Source organism: Rhododendron vialii, chromosome 6a (assembly GCF_030253575.1).
Source record: "Rhododendron vialii isolate Sample 1 chromosome 6a, ASM3025357v1".
Taxonomy (NCBI): Eukaryota; Viridiplantae; Streptophyta; class Magnoliopsida; order Ericales; family Ericaceae; genus Rhododendron; species Rhododendron vialii.
In genome coordinates this window covers 39,366,060-39,382,809 of record NC_080562.1, presented here as the reverse complement: position 1 = coordinate 39,382,809, position 16,750 = coordinate 39,366,060, and the positions used below count along the sequence as shown (strand labels likewise).

Here is a 16,750-nt window from a genome sequence, read left to right as displayed (position 1 = left end):
ATAAAGAGCTTTATTAAGCTTACAAACATAATCTGGATGTTGAGGATCCTTGTAACCCAAAGGTTGTTTCATAAAAACATCTTCATCAATAATGCCATGAAGAAAGGCATTCGATACATCCAGTTGTCTAAGTGGCCACTGATGATGTACAGCAAGACTGAGGATGATCCTTAAAGTTGGTTGCTTTATGACTGGACTAAAGGTCTCAGAAAAATCCAAACCGGCAGCTTGTTGATTTCCATTAGCCACGAGTCTAGCTTTATATCGAGCTATAGTGCCATCTGAATTTTTCTTAATCTTGTAAATCCATTGGCAACCTATTACATGACCATTAGATGGAGGAGGAACTAAACCCCAAGTACCCTGTTTGACTAAAGCCTCATATTCTTCTGCCATGGCTTTTTGCCAAACTGGATGACGAATAGCTTGAGAATAGTGTGAAGGTTCAGTGAGAGGCATAAGGGAAAGAGAATCAGAAGAAGCAGAAGTAAAAAGAGAGAGAGGATGTCTAGGTTTATGAATACCGCTTTTTGATCTAGTTTGCATAGAGTGACCAGAAGAAATAGGGTTAGGAGGAACAGAAGAACGAGAAGGAACAGAAGAATGACTTGAAGAGTCAGAAAGAGTAGAAGAAGAAACAGGAGAAAAGGAAGAATCAAGAATAGGAAAAGTACCCACCTGAATAGGAAAAGAAGAACAAGAATCAAAAACAGGTATAGGAGTGGGATGAGATGAAACTACAAAAGGGGAAGAAGGAACAGGAACAGTCACAACAATATCATCAAAACAGGCAAGAGGAACTGAAAATGATTGAAGAGATGAATCAGAAGATGTATCGGTATTAGACTGAGGCATAAGGTTGGTGTAAGGAAATTCGGATTCAATGAATTTCACATGTCTAGAAATATACACCTTATTTGTAATGGGATCAAAACACCTATATCCTTTAGAAGTAGAACAATATCCCAGAAAAACACAAGGTGTTGACTTAGGTACAAGTTTGTGAGGTTGATAAGGTTTTAACCAAGGAAAACATGCACAACCAAAAGGTTTAAGAACAGAATACTCTGGGTTAGTATGAAAAAGAAGAACAAAGGGGATTTGAAACTTTAGAGCTGTATGAGGTAACCTGTTAGCCAAGTATACCGTGGTGATAAGTGCCTCTAACCAAAAATGAGCAGGCATTCCTGCTTGCGTGAGCAGAGTTAAAGTGGTCTCCATAAGGTGCCTATGTTTCCTTTCCACAACACCATTTTGTTCAGGTGTATGTGGACAAGAAGTCTGATGAAGAATACCACTAAGAAGAAACAAACCAGTCAAAAAATGATTCACAAACTCCTTGCCATTATCAGACCGAACTGTTTTGATTGTGGTATGAAACTGATTTTCAACAAAAGTTTTGAAATGAGCCAATGTAGTTTTAACTTCAGACTTGAAGAATAAAGGAAAAATCCAGGAGTACCTAGTGTAGTCATCAATGATAAGTAAATAATACCGATAACCTTTGACAGAAGGTATGGGCGCAGGACCCCAAACATCAAGATGTAGAAGGTCAAAAGGTTGAGAAGAATGAGTTTCAGACAAAGAAAAGGGCAACTTATGACTCTTTACTGTACTACAGCTATAACACTGAACATCATAGGGTTTAGAAACAGATAAACCATATTGCTTGATTAATGACTGAAAAAGATGGAGACTAGGATGCCCCAACCTCTGATGCCATAAAACAGCAGAAGATGAAGCAGAAATAGTAGGATGAAAAAAAACAGTAGAAACCTGAGAAGATGCAGGCCTAGAGAAGCTCTGGATAGGGTAAAGACCCTGATGACATGGACCCTTGAACAAAATTTGATGTGTGTGATTGTCCTGAATTGTATAACCAGAAGAATTAAAGGTAAGAAAACCAATGATTGTCTTTAGCAAATTGGAAAACAGATAACAGGTTATGTGTTATGGCAGGAGTATGCAACACATTAGTAAGTTCAAATTGAGCCTTAGGAGTGGGAAGAAGTCCTCTACCAGTACATGTAATAGGAAGAGCCTTACCATTTCCAACAACCACCCCTCTACCTGCTGTGTAAGGTTGAGTTTGTGATAAGGCCGAAATATCAGGTGTGACATGGTTTGTGGCCCCGCTATCAAAATACCAAGGTTGTGGCAAGGAAACACCACCAACTCCAGAACCTGTAGGATATCCAGAATGAGCAACAGCAAAAGCAGAGGGCATATCACTAGCACTTGAGATACCAGGAACTGAGTATCCTCCAGGGATTGAGTATCCTCCATTATAACCAGAATCAAAGTTGTTGAATGAGCCTGAAGAAGAACTTGTAGCAGCATAATGAGCCTGAGGATAACCTGGACCAGAGCCTTGAGGAAACTCATGAGAGTGAGACATAGGCTGAGAAAAGGCCTGTTGAGTAGAGAAACCAGGAGGTTGTGATCTCCAAGGAGTAGATAAAAAAGACTGAGGTGGAAGCTGCTGTCCAGTCTGTGCCATTAACCATGGAGGTGCAGTGCTTGAATTTCTATAATAGCAAGTCCTGGCTGAATGATTATCTTTACCACATATCTGACATGCAGGCTTGGAGAAAGAGTGAAAATTCTGAGAAAACCCCAGGCTTCTTGATCTATTCTTGTTGTTAGATTGAAACCTAGGGCCAGGCTGTGGGAAAAATGGAGCAGGAAATTGTGGTTGAAACATTTGTGCAGGCGGTTGGAACACTGGAACTTGTGATTGAAACGTAGATGAATGAAATGCAGGAAGCAACTGAGGATGTAAGGACTGCAAAGGGTGCTGTACTGCTGCAGCACTTGTAGAAGAACCAACACCGGACGAAGAAATAGATGGTTCAGACACATGTAACCCCTGTAATTTTTGTGTAGCAAGAAAAACACTGCTTGAGGCTTGATCTCCCTTAGACCGGAGAAGAATTTGTTTCTCCTCACCTTTGAGAATGGATACAACTTCATAAAATTTCAGGTCTCTTTGTGTTCTAATAGCAGACTTGATAGGATCATAGTCCCCTGGCAAACCGTTAAGCGTATGAAATACCATATCATCATCATCAACAAAATACCCCACGGCACTTAATTTTTGAGCACAAGCCTTGATTTCATCAATATATGCCTCTAAGGTTCCAGTCTTGCTAAAACTAAACAATTCTCTCTTAAGTTCATGGATATTTGACCTAGACATGGAATTAAAACGTTGTTCCAGAGAGCTCCAAACTTCAGATGCATGTTCTAACCCCAAAACATGTGGTAAAGTGGAAGAAGACAACGAGGCAGTAATACAAGAAAGCAATTGATTATCTACTAGCTTCCATTTCAGAAAAGCAGGATTTATGACAACATTATCACTCGCATCTGTAATTTGTACTGGTGGAGATGAAATCGGGCCAGTAACATAGTCAATAAAGCCATTGGCACGCAAAGCATTTAGTACCTGAGTCTTCCAAAGTAAGTAATTGTCACAACTCAATTTGATGGTGACCAAAGAGTGAAAATTAGATACCAGAAAGGCCAGAGCAGGTGGCATTTGAACTCCATTGTCAGAGGAAGAGCTTGCTATCGGTGTAGAAGTGCTTGACGAAGTACTCCCAGCCATAAATCTGAAACCCTAGAAACCGAAATGAGAAGTGATAGAAACAGAGAGTTGAAAAGAGTCAAATTGGATCGAGGACCTTGGTCGCTACGGCTCTGATACCATGAGGAAATATTCAAAACTTGAATCGAGATCAAAAAACAAATCAAGAACCAGAGAGAGGTAGTCAAGAACTAGAGAGAGAAAATGGAACTCAAAACATATTCCCAATCTGTTTTATTACCTGTACAACAGAAGCTATTTATATGCCTTTTTACAACTAATCCTAATCAACACACTAATACAACTGTTATTACAACTAATCCTCATTAACCGACTCTAATCAATTACTAACTAACTGATGACCTGGCAATAGTAGCTGAAGTCACTGACGTTGAGCTGTAATCCTTAACACTTCTTCCCATGGTGAGAGAGATTCACATCTCGATGATCAGGTGCGCCGCGCCCTCTTTAGGTTCGATGATTCGGGGTTGGGTCATGAGATCTGCACCACACGATTACTCCTTTTTTTACTCTCCCAATAAGCGATTTGTGACTGTTTGTTGGCGTGGCTATCATTTGCTGAGAGTGTTCCAATTTACCCCCTTAAAAAAGTAGTCAGTACTTATTTATAATTTTTAAACTTGAAAATAATTGGCTTACGGAAATAAAAAAATATGTAATATCGATCTTGTTTGATAGATGTCATCGAGATCTATCAAACCCTACAAAAAAAAAATTGAAAAATTATTTTCATAAGCTCATTATTTTTAAATTTGAAAATAGGTCCTTATTTTTTAAGTATTTATTTGAGAAAGTGGAATGGGAAAGCGCGTGCGAATAAGAGTGCGAAAGCGGGAGTGATAGTGTTATTAAAGTACAAGACAACGAGGATTGAGCTAGAACGTGAGGCCCGAACAAAAATGCCAAACTGAATATAATTCGACTCTATTTGTTTTGGATCTCTAGACTCAACTCATTCCTTTGCACATAGTTCCCAATAGCTTTTTCTCCAATTAATACTTTAATTTTTCTATTTATTTCTCCACTTATTACCCTAAAACTTCCCTCAAAACCTAAACCGAAGAGAATCGAAAGGATTATGATATCGGCAAGAACTGCTTGCTTTGGTTATCTAACTGCTACCTACTGCCACCATGTGTGTCGCACTCCTAATAAGGGCTGCAAACAAGCTAAACCGAACCGAGTTTTGTCGAGCTCGAGCTCAGCTCATTTACTAAATGAGCCAAAAATTTGAACTCGAGCTCAACTCGAGCTTTAACAAGCCGAACCTTTAACGAGTCAAGCTTAGTCATATACTAAACGAGTTTTTTTAATCGAGTCGAGTCTCCCTTAATGACCCAAGTTCTATAGTAAATGAGCTGAAAACATAAGTTCAAACTCGACTCGTTTAAGTGTTAACGAGTCGAGCCGAGTTCGTGAGTTGCTCAGTTTATTTGCAGCACTACTCCCAGTCTCGGGTCTCCCATTGAACTCCGGTCTTTTTTGGGGTTGGTCCGTTCTCGTTAGGCAACCCCTCATCGAAACGGGCTCAGCCCACTCTCACTGGGAAATTTGGGATGGCTGTAGTTGGGTCAAAGAGGGGCTTGTGTTGGGCCTTCGAGGCGGGTCAATTTTACACCTCTACTCGAATTATTTTCCCAGCCTTGTGCCTTTTTTTTTTTGGAAAATGACGGCCCATGATAATTAATACCAGCTAATGACAAGCTAAAAATATTTGTTAATGCTGAAAACGTTATTGGCAATCATTTTCCTTTCTTTTTTTTTTGAAAAATGACGGCCCAGAATGTGTTTTGATAATTTACATGTCTTTGGCTGTCATTTTTCCCCCTTTTTTTTCCTGATCAAAAGCTTTTTGCTTTTAGTAACACTTTTAAAATTTAAAAGTTGTCATAGAACAATAATTCAGTTTTAAGTAATGGGAAAATTCATATTAACTAATAGATATACGATACATATTAATTATGGGAGATAAAACATCTTTCTCACTCTCTGTCTATATGAGTGTGTGTTATGCATTGGTCATACAACACTAGCAAATGCCTTAGCTGATGAACTGAGATAATTAAATATGTATTCAGGTTGTTTTAGATGGATATTCAGCACCATTGAGTGCAGGGAACTTTGCAAAACTGGTAAGGTAGTGAAATCTCCCTTATCCTCTGTTTTTTTTTTTTCCTCAGCAATTTTTTTTTTTATAAATTTCGAAAGGTTACATCGTGGGGAACATCGAAAGCACACGACGCTTACGAGTTCAGACAAAGAAGAGAAAATGGAGAAACACTAAAATTAAGCATCCAACTGAGAATTGGACGGATCACCAGACACACTTCAAACACATATTACAATTTTATATTTCTAACTCCATCAAGGAAACCTTTAAAATCCTCCACAGTGTATACCTTGATATCGAACTTTACCTTAATCCACATCACGACTCTGGTTTTGATCACCTCACCCACTTGCCCTACTCCCATCAAAGCATTATTGAACACGTAGTCATTCCTTGCAAATCACAATGACCAAATTGTAGCAAAGAATGCCATTTCCCACAAATGATTCTCCAAATTTCTAAATCTATTGTCAAACCACCAAGTAAAGAGAGCTTCTAGAGATTGAGGACACATCCATCTCACATGCCACCAATCTAGAATCAAAGACCAAACATCCGGCCATGAGAATTTACAATGTGGAAAAAGGTGCTGGGGTGTCTCCAAATGCATAAAACACAAGGGGCAAAGTGCATGTTGAGTTGCCTTCAAGGATCAAGTTTCTACTTTGAAGCACAGATCTACTAGCAACTTTGTCTTGAAGGGCCATCCACGCAAAAATCTCTACCTTAGGAGGGCTGAGATTTTTCCAGATTGTTTCCAATACCAAATTTCTTGCATTTCTGGACTATTCCCATTTGTTGTACACTGATTTCACCGAGAAACAACCATCAGAGGCCCACCTCCACTTCAACAGATCGCGTTTAGAATGATCCAAGGTCACTGCATGAAGTCTTTGTTGTAAATCCTCCAGTTGTTGAATTTCCCAATCATACCGAATTCTTTGGAATAGCAGATTCCAATTCCCCACTCCACTATCACATTTCACAACACTGATCATCTCATTTTTTTGCAATGACTTGAGGTAAAGACGTGGGAACTCCTCCTTAAGAGTAGTGTCCCCTATCCACGTATGGTGCCAAAAGGAAATTTCCTGTCCGAAATGAACCTGCCATCTAAAACCTTCTTGGATAATAGTCCTAATACATGAACATGCCTCCCCTACTGAACAAATGTCCCTCCAGATATTTGAAACCACACCAGACACAGACAAACAGGGTAACCAACAGCCTTGCGCTCCAGATTGTATTTACCTTTAATAACCTCCACCCAAAGGGAATCATTGTCCTTATAGAACCTTATCCTCCGTTTTATTGAACATTTTGCTGACACTGTAGGAAATTTTTGGAATGAAATAAACCATCAGACTTCAAAATATTGTACCTAACAAGGAAACATTCTTCCAAGAGAGAGAGAGAGAGAGAGAGAGTTGTGATTCGTGAACTTGCAGAACAAAGAGTGGAACACTGGTTAAGAGCTCTGTTAAAGCATCTCAAAATCAATTGGCAATGAGTGGAGAGGTCGCCTAGGCTCATATATTAGTTTCGGAGGTGACTATTAATCGATGTGGGACAAGTACTAATACTCCCTCGCACTCGCACTCGCACGTGATGAGGTAAACAAATGATTCAACACATAAGACAACAATCAACTATCAATGACAAACGAAGGGGGAAAACAACCATCAATGACTTCTAGTCTTGTCCAAAACCCCCTGAAAGCATAGCTCTGATACCATGTTAAAGCATCTAACTCAAAATCAATTGACAATGAGTGGAGAGGCCGTCTAGACTCATATACTAATTTTGGAGGTGATTATTAACTGATGTGGGACAAGCTCTATAACTCACTCTTTTAACAAATATTTGGTCTTTGTAAGTTTGAAAATCAGGAAAGAACTTGTGCGTGTTGTGTCTCAAAGCATAACCCATAGCAAGTGGATTGAGCCTTAAAGAGAAATTCTTTTGATTGACTGTTGAGGTTATTAATCAGTTTTGTTTTTCTATGATACAAATTTGCACAATTGAAATGACTGAAAACCACCCAAACTGCGGTTTAGGTGGTCGACGGGGCTTACAATGGGGTGAAGTTTGTTGGGTTTTTCCCACATTAAATGCAGTTTGAAAAAGAGAGAGATTTTAATGGAATTAGTTGGCTAAAGAAGTAAATGTGTTTTTGAATTGAGTTGGTGGCCGGCTGTGCATTAAAGGACGAACTATGGCAATTGGGTTCTAGACTCTTCTTTGGTTAGTTGAAGAGTTTTTGTGTTAGCCACTCTCTTGTGTATATAAAATGGGCCTTGTGCCGTAAAGAGGAGAGTGGGGGAGAGAGACTGAGCAGAGAGGAGAGGAAGTCCGGGAGCCCCTTAGAGGGTCTCTCCCACCATGAGATTGTGCGAGAGAGAGAGAGGGAAAATATAGATGTCGGGGGTGAGTGAAAAACATTATGTGAGCCATGGTGTTAGGAGCTTGAGAGGGTTTTCCATCTCACGTAATCGTCTATTTTTCCATATAGTGAAATATCTCTCCCGTGGACGTACCCGAGTTTGGAGAACCACATATTTTGATTGCTTGTTTTCTCTCGCAGTGTGATTTGTTTTTGTTTGTTGCGCTTCCGTTGCGGGTGGGATTACCGGGCATAATCCCAACAAAGCTCAGCTGTATTAACCAAGCAATTCTCTCAGACAGCAAGAACAGTGGTTATAGTGTTCCCCTGGAGATAATGCCATCTGGGCAATTTGAGCCATTGTACAAAGCAACTCTAAGTGTGCAGGTCTGTTGATATTTCGCATTTTTATAGGGTCAATAACCGGATACAAATTGTATATGTTTCTAGCACGTAAATTTTTTTTTTTTTTGAAAAGTCTAGCACGTAAAATTGAAACTTGTCCTTTGGCGGGATGGAGAACTGCCTGTGCTTCCTCTATCTGTTTATGGTGCAGTTGCCATGGCTCACAGTGGCGTTTCCGAGGAGTACTCATCACCATATCAGTTTTTCTTTTACCTTTATGATAAGAGAAGTGTAAGTAGCATTCAAGGCACTTCTTGCTGGTTTAAAAGTCTTAAGCTGCTTAACTAAAAAAATAGTATTGAAATCAACATGAAGGTTTCAAATCCTTCATTGCTTGTCATTAGAATAATTTGTTTCCTAATATATACCCTAGCAAAAGGGGCGGAGTTCCCAATTTAAAAATCAATTTTCTGGTATTAATTGTATGGGATCCGGATTCAACAGGCTGGCTTAGGTGGGTTGTCTTTTGATGAGGGCCAGTTTTCTGTCTTTGGGCATGTCCTGACTACCTTAGCAATAGCCGATCTATGCATCCTTTAACCTATTCCTTTTGAAATCTTGCTTTTCTTCAGTCAGGTAAAGCTAACTCCATTTTATGAAACTTCCCATGCCAATGTGTAGATACACAACTGTTGGACGAGAAACTCTTCCTACGATTAAAACCGGGGATCTGATTCGATCTGCAAAGCTAGTGGAGGGTCAAGATCGCCTAGTATTCCTGGTTGAGAGTTAATCTACTGTCTTTGTGGACTGGAATGCTCTCCCATTCTTTTGAATTTATTGTCAACTTCTCAGATTCATCCTAGTTTTCTGTGCAGGCTTTGCCGTGAAGTTCCAGATAGTAGATTGCTAATTTCTTCATGTGGAATTATGCCTGTAACTGATATTTTTGGCTCTTTGATAACTATGGGAAATGTTGCCAGCTTATAGCTTTTACATCCCTTTGAAATTTGCGCAAGCATCTGATGTAAACTGTTTTTTGATTTTTGGACATCCAATGTAGCTAACTTCATTCTTCTTTCTGTTTTTCAATTTTACTAAAGTCTTGTTCATCAGCTAGAATTTTTAGCGAATCCACACAAAAAAAGGTTCTAGTCCTGTGAACATTGTCGTAAATTTACAAACCCCGAATTGTGTTTCCTGTTTATGTCTAATTGAATTTCTGCTGAGCTCAAATACAAAAATGAATTGGAAAACCAATCTAAGCCGTTGACGTGTTACAAAGCCGGCTTGGCATTGGGCGGAAATTCTGCCACCGCTGAGTGGGATGTCTAAAAGAATACCCATTGTGGTGTTAGGGCCTATGGAGAGCAGAGAATCACTAAGCTTCTTTGACTTCCCCAACATAAATGTATTCGACTAACAAGATATATTGTTGAATATACTACAGAATGCTCACTTGGGGATTCTAACTGATAGGAAATTGTTTTGTAAAAACAAAATGATATTTGGTTCAAGCTGCTTGTTGCCTAAATTTTATGAATTAAGCAGGTGAAAACAAATGTTCCATATGTCAAAGATTTACGTAAATGTGAACATTCCTAGGTGAAGTTTGAATTATTATGTTGACAGTTACTCAATGTTGATGGTTGTTGCAGCAATAGAGAGCTTAAATGACAAGGCAAAGAGGAGCGTAAATGTCACCATCTAATCTTGGAAAAAGCACGATATGTGAGAAGTTCTTTGGTCTGATAAATAGTGAAATGCAAGCAGGCATTTTTTACAATTGCTAGAGGAGAGGAAAAAACGAGAAAGGGGAGATGATTATAAAAGGGTAAAAGTTAACCATCATCCCAATTGGAAGCAATTGCAGCAGCCAATTCACACACATTTACAACATGCTGGTTAGCCTACAGTTGCATATAAATTTACCAACGTTGTGCCCGTTTGATGCATGGGACAAACAAAAAATCATAGTGGTAATTTTTCTGGTCCCGTATTGAACGGGTTCAACTCTAATTGATAAAAAAATATTTTAATATTTTTCCTGCCCCAGTCACACAGTAGCGTGTTTCCATTTTATGCATGGGAAACTACTACAACACGAACAGCCTATTGTGAGGAAAAATTGTGAGAAAATAAGATAAATTCAATAATTAAAAAGCGTAATATTTATTTATCTTTGCTGTCTAAGAAAACTTACCTTCCCATTTCCCCTACAAATCTCTCTCTCTCTCTACCCTACCTAGTCTCTCTGTCTCTCTCCCACATCTCTCTTTCTTTCCCCACGACTCTCCCACATTTCTCTATCTCTCTCCTCTCTCTGTGTCAAAATTAAAAAATCAAAAGCCTAGAAAATTAGGATTGAGAATTTGGAGGCTATGGAGGTGCACACACATTTGCTTATAGTATAGTACTCTGTATAGTATAGTATAGATAGATTGTATCCTATTACCCTTTGTTGGCATTCAGAATGTGATTGCTAATACAACAATGCTACAACACAAAAAAAATACACAAACATTTACACCCACCCACACCCACAATGGGGGTAGGCTCCATACACATAATTTGGTGTTTGAAAATTATCATTGTTTTGAGATAGTATATTACGATATTGGAGTTTGAAAAAAGGCAAAAAAAAAACAGAGAGGAGAGTATTAGTCAGAAAAATAGATGTGGCATTATGCATGGATTTTAACATGTGGCAAAGTATAGGCCAAGTAACATTGAGACAAATATCAAGAGGAGGCACTTGTAGGAACTAATACATGGCACGTACATAATCGTCCTAGGATGACTAGTATGTACCTAGTACTGTTATATTTGTAATTAATGAGACCAAATGATAAAAGTTATGACTGAGATATTCTTATTCAGTGGTGAGAAAGAGCCGTGCTGAGAAAATTATGGAGGGAAAGAGATTTGGACAGATCCAATGGTGGGTCAAATGGTGTCTGACTGCGATAATAATTTGAGGTACCGGATAGTGTGCAATGCATTCCTTGCTAAATCTTTTTGCAAAGAGTGTTCTTTTAATTCTCATGTATTTGTACTCACTGATATCTAAGCTTATTGATTTGATTATTGTTAATTTTTGTATTGACATAGAAAATGTTTGGTTGAAAGCCATGGAACAGATTGATATATATATACATGTGCAAGTCCACTGGGTCAGAGAAGTATGAGAAATGTATGAATGATTGCCATACGAGGAGTCTCGAATGTTTATGGGTCCCAAGTGGCTATACAGAGTTTTGACCTGGGTGGTGCTTGACATGCTACCGAAATAAGCCAGGTATGAGGCTATAAAGGGAAAATGTTTCAGAATGATCATACTTGATTTGTTATATATTCTTGTTTATTGAGCATATTCTCATTGCCAGCCATTGTCCTCATATTGTATATACTACCGGGCGTTTTATATTTTTCAAGTGTAGAGCAAGTCAGTGGGGACCCGAATTGGAGTATTGGAAGTTTTAGTTATAGAGATTATTTTGGAGGATTTTAGGGTCCATCATGTCTATTTATTTGGAGAGTTGTAATTATTGGAGACATAATTGTTTGATAAAAGTTATGACTGAGATATTCTTATTCAGTGGTGAGAAAGAGCCGTGCTGAGAAAATTATGGCGGGAAAGAGATTTGGACAGATCCGATGGTGGGTCAAATGGTGTCTGACCGCGATAATAATTTGAGGTATCGGATAGTGTGCAATGCATTCTTTGCTAAATCTTTTTGCAAAGAGTGTTCTTTTAATTCTCATGTATTTGTACTCATTGATATCTAAGCTTATTGATTTGATTATTGTTATTTTTTGTATTGTGACATAGAAAATGTTTGGTTGAAAGCCATGGAACAGATTGATATATATATATAGATGTATACATGTGCAAGTCCACTGGGTCAGAGAAGTATGAGAAATGTATGAATGATTGCCCTACGAGGAGTCCAGAATGTTTATGGGTCCCAAGTGGCTATACAAAGTTTTGACCTGGGCGGTACTTGACATGATACCGAAATAAGCTGGGTATGAGGCTATAAAGGGAAAATGTTTCAGAATGATCATACTTGATTTGTTATATATCCTCATTTATTGAGCATATTCTTATTGCTAGCCATTGTCCTCATATTGTATATACTACCGGGCGTTTTATACTTTTCAAGTGTAGAGCAAGTCAGTGGGGACCCGAATTGGAGTATTGGAAGTTTTAGTTATAGAGATTATTTTGGAGGATTTTAGGGCCCATCATGTCTATTTATTTGGAGAGTTGTAATTATTGGAGACATAATTGTTTTGAGGAATGTAAAAATTCGGGTCGACACACCCACCGCCATTGTGACTTGTGAGTTTGTAAGTGTTTGTGTATTTGTTAGTAGTCTAATACTTATTGTTGCTAATATGTGCAAGTGTTTGCATCATAGTTTTAAATCGCGGTATCGGTCGCAGTATATCGGTATCGGGATATATCGGTGATACGTCGCGGGAATCGGGTGTCGCGGTCATGAATTTTTAAAAATCATCAGCAACATGTATAAAACTTGAAAAATATACTTTTGCGGCTTTTGCCTCCAACATTGACTTAAATTATCACATTTTAATTAATTTAAGACATGTAATAGCCCATTATCTTCATGTGAAATATCCGATAATTTATCAAAACCCGCAAGTCAATAAAATTTTACAAATATGAGAAAAATGTGACATTATGAATTTCGATATAATTGACATAAACAACAAAAATAAGATGAAGACATTAAAATAAATACACCATAGACCTTTTTTCCGGAAGGGATACAAACAACAGACAGCAACGTGTTTTATTTATACAGTATATAAACAGGAGTAGCAATTAAAGTCTTTTTTCCTTTTTCTTTTGTTTTGAAAGGGATACAAACAGACAGCTGTATAGGACTAACTTTTTGCTGTTCAGAAAAATAGGACTAACTTTTTGTCTTCCCCAAATCTTTCCTGATCGTCAACAGAGCTTTTGAAAAAACAAAACACAATAAGCTTTGAATCCAAACAGCCCCCTCTTTCTCTCTCTCTCTCTCTCTCTCAACAACCTCGCCCAGAGATACCACGAAAATCCAAAATCCGTCGCTGGCGACCGCCTGTGGAAATGAGACCACGAAAACCCAAAATCCATCGCCGGCGACCGCCTGTGGAAATGATGATTCTATGCCTACGAGTACAACCAAACCGATTTCGCCAACATCGATCTTCAAATTGAAGTCGTCAGTTTCAGATCTGTACGTTTGGGTTCATCATCGTAAGTGTTTTGATTCGTTCATTTTGAAACCCAGTCAGTGCAAATCCTGGAAACGGTTTTTTTCCCCTTCCGGCAACGTTTTTTCCCGGAACCGGACGAACCGGCCCAAAATATCCGTTACAGACCGATACGTATCGGAAATCGGTCGGTTCACCTGTGATTTCCGGTCTCTCCGTTATACCGGCTTATATCCGAACCGAAACTCTCAAATTCCGGTACGAACCGGCCGATACGATTCGTACCGGCCGATATTTAAAACTATGGTCTGCATGTGGAAGCGTAGTGAAAAAATTATTGGTGCGACGGTGCCCTTCGAATACCGCTGCGTGGTATTCTGAAACCCTTCTTCACCATAGATATATCTATGTGGGGTCTAATACAAAGTAAATCAAACCCGGCATACTTCAGTGGTGGGGAAGAGCGACGGTACACCACGTAGTGATGCCTGGCTCCAAGACAATTGGATATAAGCAAACTACAGCCGTGGGATAGGGAAAACAGGTTTGCCGACACTGTTAAATTAAGTTCCCCGCACTGTTAAATTGAGTTCCTCTGAACAATTGAAAACCCGTTAGATTATTACAAGCACTGTCAAAAAAGCTGCTCCATGAGTTTTTCTACAGATCTTTGGAATAAATCATCTGGTCCATTACAAGAACTGTCAAAGTTGCTCCTTGAGTTTTTCTACAGATCTTCGGAATAAATCATGTGGTCCATTACAAGAACTTTCAAAGCTGCTCCATGAGTTTTTCTACAGATCTTTGGAATAAACCACGTGGTCCATTACAAGAACTGTCAAAGCTGCTCCATGAGTTTTGACACTGTCAAATTTAGTTCCTTTGTACGTACACCTGAATTGAAAACCAGTTACACAAGAACTGTCAAAATTAAGCATTTAGCAGAAAAGACAAGAACTGTCAATGGGGTTGCTTTTTCCTTGCAAGTCTCTTACTGGAGATCCTTTGAACTTACTCCTCAAGAACTGTCAATAGGGTTGCTTTTTCCTTGCAAGTCACTTGAGGCAGATATTTCCTTTGTCCTTTTTTGCCGTTCTCTTTCAAACTAATACATTTTTCTTAACTCAATTATTCAAACATATTACTAAGTGTCACTGCCGAACAAAACTTATTCAAACATTACTAAGAGTCACTGCCTAGCAATCCAGACTCCGCTCCTGGCATTAGCTAGCATCCTATTGGGTGGATGGTATTCAGATCAGCTGCACATCGGGTCGGGCCATATTTGTACTAGATAATAACGAGACTTGTAAATGTCCAAGCTCGGCCCGTTAATGATTGGGCTTTGTTTAATATAGGTATACTAGTAGCTTATGTTTTCCTTCCTAATATTTTTTTCATATATATACATACATATAACACATCATTTTCATTATTTTATAGGGTCGGGCAGGACCAAGTTTGATTTTAACAGATGTTTCTAAACCCATCCCATTAATTAAACGGGCTTAAAAACTCAATCAAATTCAACCCAATGGGCCTAAATACATATCTCAAACCCTTACAAAAATAGGCTAAGTTGGACAGGCTAGCGAGCCGGCGTGTAGCCATAATTCAGATATTTAGATAATTAAGTACCCAAGGGTTGTTTGACATAAAACACACTCTTAGTCCCCTTACTAGTGTTGTGTCCGTTCAATACACATGACAATAGAAAGAAGAAGGTTCACCTTGGTTTTTTTCCCGTTTCCGTTCATCAAACGGGCACAACACTAGTTAATGAACATTAAAAAATAAAATGATTTTTTCTCTTACATCAAACGAACACAATGCAATTTAGAAAGTTTCGGCCATGAATTAACATCATATTTAAAGATTAAAATCATTTGGAAAAGCATGTAGTATACATTCAATTTTCTTACCACTCTCTTTACAACAATGGTGGAACAACACGACTGTATAGTGACTCAAAAATATAAATGAACAAATGAAACAATAATAAAATCACACAACCCCTCTCTTTATGACAACGGTACATAGAACAATACTACTGTATAACGACTCAAAAATATAAATGAACAAATGATCGAAATAAAGAAAATGACACAAACCGAATTTGCCAGAGTGGAAAATGAAGAAAACAAAATCAATGGTGGAAGAGAGCACAATGCTAAAAGATATATAAATGAACAGCCAAACAATAAAGAAAATGGCACAAACCAAATTTACCAAAAGTGAAAAACGAAGAAAAGAAAATAAAATCAATGGTGGAAGAGAGCACAATGCTAAAAGTGAAGGAGAAGTAAGAAAGCATGATTTATTAGAAACAAAGACAGTTGAAGGATGCCGATCAAAAAAAAAAACACAGTTGAAGGAATTGGAGAAAAAATAGAAAGTTACACTTGTCTCTCTCTCCTCCCACGTCCCTCTCTCCCTCTCACGTACCTCCTCCATTTTCTCTCTCCATTAAAATTCTACAAAATCAGAATTGGGAGTTTCTAGGCTTTAACAAAGGCAAGTGAAGGAATTCGGCTATGTGTATCGAACGGGTACAACGTTAACGCTAGTTGATAAAAAAAATAGTTTAATAATTTTTCGATTCCGTATTTAATGCACATTACCATTGGTATAATTCTATACATTAAAAGACATGTGTAGTGGAAATAGCCATTTCACCTCCAACGATTTCTCTAAAACAAAAAAAAAAAACTTGTCAGTACTCTACTTTAAAGCTGGAAGAGAAGAAAAAAGGATGGATAAAGGGGAATCCTGTAGGGCGAGCTGCCCTACAAGGATGTAATGCGGCCGATTCGATTATTTATTTCGGTAATGGATGAGCAATATACGGTTCTGATTAATAGGAGGTCAGATTAAATTCGAACTATCCGCGCCAAAATGGTTACAGTATAGGATTAATTTCCAAGTCCGGACAAAGGTTGGTGGTGTAGCGGAATTTAGAAATAAAAAAACACGTGCGTCCTTGGCTGGAGAATTGTATTTTGCAAGAATGCCATTCCCAACAGAATCTAGTCGTCTATAAATAGCAAGCATAGTTGCTCTTTATTCTACATCA

At 38.4% G+C, this 16,750-nt stretch overlaps 2 protein-coding genes across 2 annotated transcripts in view; both read left to right on the top strand.

Annotated features, from left to right (window-relative positions):
* LOC131330905 (peptidyl-prolyl cis-trans isomerase CYP37, chloroplastic-like) overlaps positions 1-9,560 on the top strand; it is a 49,622-nt gene extending 40,062 nt beyond the window's left edge. Inside the window, exon 13 of the mRNA XM_058364658.1 lies at positions 9,327-9,560. Coding sequence (XP_058220641.1) covers positions 9,327-9,338 — 12 coding nt within the window. The 3' untranslated portion in view covers positions 9,339-9,560. The remainder of the gene's footprint in view (positions 1-9,326) is intronic.
* LOC131330912 (peptidyl-prolyl cis-trans isomerase CYP37, chloroplastic-like) lies at positions 8,610-9,560 on the top strand. The gene is made up of 3 exons (XM_058364670.1): positions 8,610-8,739; positions 8,953-9,002; positions 9,130-9,560. The coding sequence occupies exons 1-3, from the start codon at positions 8,665-8,667 to the stop codon at positions 9,239-9,241; spliced, it is 237 nt and encodes a 78-aa protein (XP_058220653.1). The 5' UTR covers positions 8,610-8,664; the 3' UTR covers positions 9,242-9,560.
* Positions 9,561-16,750: the final 7,190 nt, after the last annotated feature.